We start from the raw sequence: 8,558 nt of genomic DNA, 5'->3' as shown, positions 1-8,558 counted from the left end.
GAGAGAGAGAGAGAGAGAGAGAGAGAGAGAGAGAGAGAGAGGGGGCTTTGGTGGCAGTGAGAACTGGGAAGAATTCGCGACACAGCTGACGGCATGAGTGGTTGTCGAGAGACAGGTTGAGTCAAGTAAACAGCAGGCCCAGTTGTTTATCCACATCCTCGAATTACCGTCCAATCAGTTCTTCACACGTTCTTGAACCCCACCTTATTTACGGATGACCAATAGCAGAGTCCTACAACCACAGAATTCCACCGTGTCAGTTAGTCCCAGAGGGTCTTAATCACTGGCTGGTGACACTGACAGACAACTCGTCCAATAAGAAGTGGGAGGTGCAAGAAGGACCGGTTGTTGTTGAGTTTGAATCCTCCCGTCTCGGGGTCCATCTCTCCATCCCTCACCCCCGTCTCTCACATGTCTTTGGGCTCCAGTTTGCAGGACATGTCGAACAGCAGGTTCTGATTGTCGATCACCTGCAGCTGGCGGATGTAAGCCTTGGTCTGGAGGTGGGAGGGAGACGGTTCAGCTTCCGTGACTGGAGAGAGAGGTGGGGAGACAGGGAGGAAGAAGGGAGGGGGAGGGAGGGAGACAGGGAGGAAGAAGGGAGGGGGAGGGAGGGAGGGAGACAGGGAGGAAGAAGGGAGGGGGAGGGAGGGAGACAGGGAGGAAGAAGGGAGGGGGAGGGAGGTGGGGAGACAGGGAGGAAGAAGGGAGGGGGAGGGAGGTGGGGAGACAGGGAGGAAGAAGGGAGGGGGAGGGAGGGAGACAGGGAGGAAGAAGGGAGGGGGAGGGAGGGAGACAGGGAGGAAGAAGGGAGGGGGGGGAGGTGGGGAGACAGGGAGGAAGAAGGGAGGGGGAGGGAGGTGGGGAGACAGGGAGGAAGAAGGGAGGGGGAGGGAGGTGGGGAGGGAGGGAGACAGGGAGGAAGAAGGGAGGGGGAGGGAGGGAGACAGGGAGGAAGAAGGGAGGGGGAGGGAGGGAGACAGGGAGGAAGAAGGGAGGGGGGGGAGGTGGGGAGACAGGGAGGAAGAAGGGAGGGGGAGGGAGGTGGGGAGACAGGGAGGAAGAAGGGAGGGGGAGGGAGGTGGGGAGACAGGGAGGAAGAAGGGAGGGAGGTGGGGAGGGAGGGAGGGAGACAGGGAGGAAGAAGGGAGGGGGAGACAGGGAGGAAGAAGGGAAATGGAGGCATAGAGAGAGGGGGGGAGGGAGACAGGGAGGAAGAAGGGAAATGGAGGCATAGAGAGAGGGGGGGAGGGAGAGGTATTAGGGGAAGGAGGGAAGAAGGAGTAAGTTACAGTCAAGTTTGATCCATCCAACATTACATGACATGCAAAACACAGACTGAGGCAAACTACATTCACCCATAGCTGTCATGGAGCTGCAGATGTCCTGCAGTTCCACAGCCTGACCACCAGGGGGAGGTAGACACTGTAGTGTTGCCTGCTATGTGGTTTCTCTCTCACATCCCAACACACTGAATCTGGCTGCAGCAGGCTGGCAGGAATGAACAGAACTGGTTTGGTTCAGTTCAACAACAATACACTCACTGCTCACCATGGCTATCAATAGACACACACACACACACACATGTATACACACACACACACAGTCGTTCTCTATTCTGGCTGCAGTAAGACATGCCATGCGTCATCCTCTAATGTTCTGTTCCACACACACACACACACACACACACAGACACACACACAGAGACACCCATGAGCATGAAACTATTCATTAAGATTACATGGTAATGTAGTCTTGTCCAATTATGGCTAGAGATAGTTCTGTTTTTCTTAGCTGACACGCAGTTACTGTCTAGTGTGTCTCTGTGTGTGTGTGTGTGTGTGTGCATGTTTCTGACAAAAAGAGCAAAAGAGAGAAATGGGAGTTAGGATAGCAGGTAATTTAGCGTTGATCATTAAGCCTGCAACAACACAATCCAGTAAGTTTACTAACAGGTTCTTCACTGTACGCAGTGCTGAATCCAATGCAGCGCAGTAACTACACACCTCTATACATCAGCATGGATTATTTATACTGTAGATGTAGTGAGACATACATGAAGCACTCATAATAGGCTTTCAGTGTACCTACTAATGAGATGCTGTCTGAACACCTCACATCCAGGTGTAGTGTTGGGGAATGCTAGTCTGTATAGTTATCCTGTAGAGCTAGCCTGTATCGCTAGCCTGTGTGGCTAGCCTGTGTAGGTAGGCTGTGTGGCTACACTGTGCCACTAGCCTGTGTGGCTAGCCTGTATTGCTAGCCTGTAATGCTAGCCTGTGCGGCTAGCCTGTATCGCTAGCCTGTGTGGCTAGCCTGTATCGCTAGCCTGTATCGCAAGCCTGTGTGGCAAGCCTGTATCGCTAGCCTGTATCGCAAGCCTGTGTGGCTAGTCTGTATCGCTAGCCTTTGTAGCTAGGCTGTGTGGCTAGCCTGTATCGCTAGCCTGTATCTCTAGCCTGTAATGCTAGGCTGTGTGGCTAGCCTGTATCGCTACCCTGTAATGCTAGGCTGTGTGGCTAGCCTGTATCACTAGCCTGTAATGCTAGGCTGTGTGGCTAGCCAGTAATGCTAGGCTGTGTGGCTAGCCTGTATCCCTAGCCTGTAATGCTAGGCTGTGTGGCTGCTTTTCAAGGTGGTGGCCATTCAGTGGCGACTTTGTCTGGTCTTGTCGGTGCTTTTCAAACCATAACACATTTAGGCTACGCCTTGAAGAGCCAGATGAGTGGGCTGTTGGCTCCGCAGACCGTTGTGCAACCAGACGCACTGTTAGCAAGGTAGAACAACAAGAGGAACGCCCAGTGGTGAGCAGGTTATGTAAGCTCACCGGCCAGGTATGTGTCACAGGCAGAATCTTGCTAGTGGCTCGTCGCAGACACAGTTCTGTGTGTGTGTGTGTGTGTGTGTTGGGGGCTGGGTTATGTAAGCTCACTGTCCAGGTATGGTGTCATAGGTAGATGTCTGTGAGACTCCTGCTAATGGCTCTTAGCAGACACAGTCGTGTGTGTGCATGTGTGTGTGTGTGTTTGTGTGTATGTGTGTGTGTTCGGGCTGGGTTATGTAAGCTCACTGTCCAGGTAAGTGTTATAGACTGCTGCAAATGGCTTGTAACAGAGTTATGCATGTCATCTATGTGTGTGTGTGTGTGTGTGTGTGTGTGTGTGTGTGTGTGTGTGCACGTGTTTGTGAAATCATGGTAATCACAGTCTGGTTCTTTATCCTGTTGTTCACCAGCAGTGGTGCCTCCCAAATGTGACTCTGCCCAGCCTTGTACCCAATCAAGTTCTCCTCCTACACCAGCTTAGTGTCAGAAAAACAATATGCTACGTGCTGCTGAATGCCTGTGTTGGCGTGTGCTTTCTGAGGTGGAACGGAGCCCTGTGATTGGCTGGCCCCCAGGGTTGTGCTGTTCCAACAGTGGGGCGCGGCAGGGTGGAGTGCTCACTTCACCCTGATCTACACAGACAGGTCTGCATCTGGTCCCATGTGTGAAGGGGGGGAGGGAGGGAGGGAGAGAGAGAGAGAGAGAGAGAGAGAACGAGAGAGAGAGAGAGAGAGAGAGAGAGAGAACGAGAACGAGAGAGAGAGAGGGAGAGGGAGAGGGAGAGAAAGAGAGAGAAAGAGAGAGAAAGAGAGAGAGAGGGAGGTAGAGAGAAGGAATGAGAGGGAGAGAGAGAGACAGAGGGAGATAGAAAGCGAGTGTGTGTTGTACATGTTTTGAACATGTGTTTGCAATCCAACACCTGGAAGCAAGTGTGTGTGGTGTGTGTGTGTGCTCTTACCTAGCTGAGAACTCCTGTACCGTCGGATAGTTCTCACCATCTCTGCAACTTTATGCTGGAACAAAAAGAGTTGAGAAGGAGAGGAGGGGAGGAGAGGAGGAGATAGGGGGAGGAGAGGAGGAGAGAGGGGGAGGGGAGGAGGAGAGAGGGGGAGGGGAGGAGGAGAGAGGGGGAGGGGAGGAGGAGAGAGGGGGAGGAGAGGTGAGTGCTTATGCCAGTCCCCAGTACACAGATAACAGACGTCAGCTGACAGCTGAGGTCACACTGGGCATAGGGGAGCATCCATATCCCAGCCTCCACGCTCAGTCTGGCTGTCTGTCCCACATCCCAGCCTCCACGCTCAGTCTGGCTGTCTCTGTCCCACATCCCAGCCTCCACGCTCAGTCTGGCTGTCTGTCCCACATCCCAGCCTCCACGCTCAGTCTGGCTGTCTGTCCCACATCCCAGCCTCCACGCTCAGTCTGGCTGTCTGTCCCACATCCCAGCCTCCACGCTCAGTCTGGCTGTCTCTGTCCCACATCCCAGCCTCCACGCTCAGTCTGGCTGTCTGTCCCACATCCCAGCCTCCACGCTCAGTCTGGCTGTCTGTCCCACATCCCAGCCTCCACGCTCAGTCTGGCTGTCTCTGTCCCACATCCCAGCCTCCACGCTCAGTCTGGCTGTCTGTCCCACATCCCAGCCTCCACGCTCAGTCTGGCTGTCTGTCCCACATCCCAGCCTCCACGCTCAGTCTGGCTGTCTGTCCCACATCCCAGCCTCCACGCTCAGTCTGGCTGTCTCTGTCCCACATCCCAGCCTCCACGCTCAGTCTGGCTGTCTGTCCCACATCCCAGCCTCCACGCTCAGTCTGGCTGTCTGTCCCACATCCCAGCCTCCACGCTCAGTCTGGCTGTCTGTCCCACATCCCAGCCTCCACGCTCAGTCTGGCTGTCTCTGTCCCACATCCCAGCCTCCACGCTCAGTCTGGCTGTCTGTCCCACATCCCAGCCTCCACGCTCAGTCTGGCTGTCTGTCCCACATCCCAGCCTCCACGCTCAGTCTGGCTGTCTGTCCCACATCCCAGCCTCCACGCTCAGTCTGGCTGTCTGTCCCACATCCCAGCCTCCACGCTCAGTCTGGCTGTCTCTGTCCCACATCCCAGCCTCCACGCTCAGTCTGGCTGTCTGTCCCACATCCCAGCCTCCACGCTCAGTCTGGCTGTCTCTGTCCCACATCCCAGCCTCCACGCTCAGTCTGGCTGTCTCTGTCCCACATCCCAGCCTCCACGCTCAGTCTGGCTGTCTCTGTCCCACATCCCAGCCTCCACGCTCAGTCTGGCTGTCTCTGTCCCACATCCCAGCCTCCACGCTCAGTCTGGCTGTCTCTGTCCCACATCCCAGCCTCCACGCTCAGTCTGGCTGTCTCTGTCCCACATCCCAGCCTCCACGCTCAGTCTGGCTGTCTCTGTCCCACATCCCAGCCTCCACGCTCAGTCTGGCTGTCTGTGTCCCACATCCCAGCCTCCACGCTCAGTCTGGCTGTCTCTGTCCCACATCCCAGCCTCCACGCTCAGTCTGGCTGTCTCTGTCCCACATCCCAGCCTCCACACTCAGTCTGGCTGTCTCTGTCCCACATCCCAGCCTCCACGCTCAGTCTGGCTGTCTCTGTCCCACATCCCAGCCTCCACGCTCAGTCTGGCTGTCTCTGTCCCACATCCCAGCCTCCACGCTCAGTTTGGCTGTCTCTGTCCCACATCCCAGCCTCCACGCTCAGTCTGGCTGTCTGTCCCACATCCCAGCCTCCACGCTCAGTCTGGCTGTCTCTGTCCCACATCCCAGCCTCCACGCTCAGTCTGGCTGTCTCTGTAGTGGACGGTGAGGTGCAGGTACTTACCATCTTCTCAAAGTTGACCAGTTCCCCATGGAAGGTCTTACAGCTCTCATGGAGAAATGTCAGGTCTGAAAGAGAGAGAGACAGGGGAAGAGAGAGAGAGAGAGAGAGAGAGAGAGAGAGAGAGAGAGAGAGAGAGAGAGGGAGAGGGAGAGAGACAGATGAAGAGAGAGAGAGACAGGGAGAGAGACAGGGGAAGAGAGAGAGAGAGAGAGAGAGAGAGGGAGAGAGACAGGGGAAGAGAGAGAGAGAGAGAGAGAGAGAGGGAGAGAGACAGGGGAAGAGAGAGAGATAGGGAGAGGGAGAGAGAGGGAGAGAGACAGGGAGGGAGAGAGGGGGGGGTTGGGAGAGAGAAAGAGAGGAAAGCAAGGTTATGTAATTACATGTCAAAACTCGCCACAGCGCTTAGCCAACATCCGTCTACCAGAGCTAGAAAGAAGGGATGGCAGACAGGTGGAAAGACAGAAAGAAAAGAGAGAAGAAAGGAGAGGGAGTGGAAAAAAAGAGAGGGGGAAAAGGAGTCATCGAGTTATTGACTGTCAGTTCTCCTACTGCTGAGAAGGGTTCAGGGGGGCATGTTTTGACGCCAGGCTAGGTTCAGTCAGAAGGAATGTTCTGAATGCTGCTGACATCACGTCACACTGACAGAAGGAGAGGAGGGGAGGGAGGTGGAGCGAAGGGGGGGAGGCGGGGTGGAGAGAGGAGAGAGAGGAAGGAAGATAAACAGGGAGGAAAGATGGAGAGCTGCTTCTGTAAAACCAGCACTCACACACACACACACACACACACTCACAGAAAGATTAAATATGCACTCACACACACACACACACACACCGACACACACACAGAAAGATTAAATATGCACACACAGACACACAGAAATATTTAATATGCACACACACAGACTTAGACATATATTTTCTGCCTGGATTGTTCACTGAGAGGTAAATTCTTTACCACAATTGATAAATCATCCATCTAAAGATCCATCCAGTCAGACCATCACAAGCCCCTGTACTCACAGCCTCTACTCACACAAACCTCCACCAGCATCACAGGCATGTTACACAGACCCAACACTCAACATTAAAGGAATATTCTGGCAATTCCCCTCACCAAGGTCAAAGAGGAAGATGTATGTGTACAGTATGTGTGTGTATCTGTGTTTGTGTGTATGTGTACAGTATGTGTGTGTACAGTATGTGTGTCTATCTGTGTGTGTGTATGTGTACAGTATGTGTGTGTGTGTGTGTACAGTATGTGTGTGTGTGTATCTGTGTGTGCAAAAGAGGGTCTGGAGTGTGTGTGTGTGAGTGAGTAAGGGATAAAGAGAGGGGGAGGGGTGTCTGTATGGATGATCTAATACGCTGGTCTGTGGTGTTGAAGGGAAACACACAGAGCTCAGATAAGAGGCTCCCAGATGGTCTGACGCCTGAACGACCCTGACAGACAAGACAAACCACACCTCCTAGAGGGAGGAGCCACAAACCACACCCATAGAGGGAGGAGCCACACGGGCCAGAGAAGAAAACCATGTAGGAGAAGATATAGAAGGTAAGAGACCTTGTGTGTGTGTGTGTGTGGGGGGGGAGGGGGTGTATGTGTGTTTAGCCCAGCGGGAAGACGGCAGCATGCGGAGCTGTCCTGAGGTGTGTGTGTGTGAGAGAGGTGTGTGTGAGGTGTGCGTGTGTGTGGTTGAGGTGTGTGTGAGCAGACCCAGCATGCAGGCATCGTTACCCAGGAGAGTTAATGAGAGAGGAGGAGGTCCAGACTGCTGTGTACCTCCAAACACAGCACTGACACACTGGCTAGGTGTGTGTGTGTGTGTGTGTGTGTGTGTGTGTGTCTGTGAGTGTGTGTGTGTGTGTGTGTGTCTGTGAGTGTGTGTGTGTGTGTGTGTGTCTGTGTGTGTGTGTGTGTCTGTGAGTGTGTGTGTGTGTGTGAGTGTGTGTGTGTGTGTCTGTGAGTGTGTGTGTGTCTGTGAGTGGCAGGGTAATGGGGGATTACACAGGCTTGCCTCTGTTTGATCAATGTTGTCTGTGTGTGTGCGAGGGTGTGTGTGTGTGTGTCTGTCTGTGTGTGTGATAGTGTGAGTGTGTCATGGTCACACAGAGCCCTTGAACAGCAGACTAACACTTACTATTTCGTCTGTAGAAGATATGATGTGTGCTTGGATCTAAGCGTGGGCAACTGAAAGTATACTGATGTTTAATAAAACCCCAAATCTGGTGGTGGTGATTGGTGGATGTGGCCGCCTCACCTTTGAGCAGCAGAGGGGTGAACGGGATGAGGGGCGGCCGCAGGCTGGACATCAGGTCCCTGTAGGACTTGTGGTTCCGGGAGGGATCCTGGGAACAGACACGTCCAGATTCACTCGGAGCTGTTCTCCAGGTACAGAGAACGGGTTCACTCTGAGCTGTTCTCCAGGTACAGAGAACGGGTTCACTCTGAGCTGTTCTCCAGGTACAGAGAACGGGTTCACTCGGAGCTGTTCTCCAGGTACAGAGAACGGGTTCACTCGGAGCTGTTCTCCAGGTACAGAGAACGGGTTCACTCGGAGCTGTTCTCCAGGTACAGAGAACAGGTTCACTCAGAGCTGTTCTCCAGGTACACGCTACAGAACAGCACACAACAGGGGGGCGTGAACTCACCGCGATGCTCTCAAATTGCTGGAACTGCTTCCGGAACTTCCCAGGCAGACCCTGACACACGCACACACACACACACACGCACACACGCAGAGAGAGAGAGAGAGAGATGGACCTGTGGTTACTATTCAATCCAATAAGACAACAAGTGTGTTCAACAGAACTGTTAGTGAGTGTTGATAGAAGTGTTTGTTGGCGTGTTGGTTTGCTTGTGTGTAGGTGTGTGTGGGTGTGTGAGTGTGTGTGAGTGTGTGTGTGT

General features: G+C 53.9%; 1 protein-coding gene across 1 annotated transcript in view; it reads right to left on the bottom strand.

Annotated features, from left to right (window-relative positions):
• The window catches only part of rapgefl1 (Rap guanine nucleotide exchange factor (GEF)-like 1), an 18,646-nt gene continuing 10,088 nt past the window's right edge, over positions 1-8,558 (bottom strand). The window contains exons 4-8 of the mRNA XM_062483993.1: positions 8,303-8,366; positions 7,912-7,999; positions 5,655-5,719; positions 3,783-3,837; positions 1-532 (exon numbers count right to left, since the gene is read on the bottom strand). Coding sequence (XP_062339977.1) covers positions 408-532; positions 3,783-3,837; positions 5,655-5,719; positions 7,912-7,999; positions 8,303-8,366 — 397 coding nt within the window. The 3' untranslated portion in view covers positions 1-407. The remainder of the gene's footprint in view (positions 533-3,782; positions 3,838-5,654; positions 5,720-7,911; positions 8,000-8,302; positions 8,367-8,558) is intronic.

Source organism: Osmerus eperlanus, chromosome 2, assembly GCF_963692335.1.
Source record: "Osmerus eperlanus chromosome 2, fOsmEpe2.1, whole genome shotgun sequence".
NCBI classification, from domain to species: Eukaryota; Metazoa; Chordata; class Actinopteri; order Osmeriformes; family Osmeridae; genus Osmerus; species Osmerus eperlanus.
The sequence above is the reverse complement of the archived record's forward strand: the minus strand, read 5'-3'. Positions and strand labels throughout refer to the sequence as shown.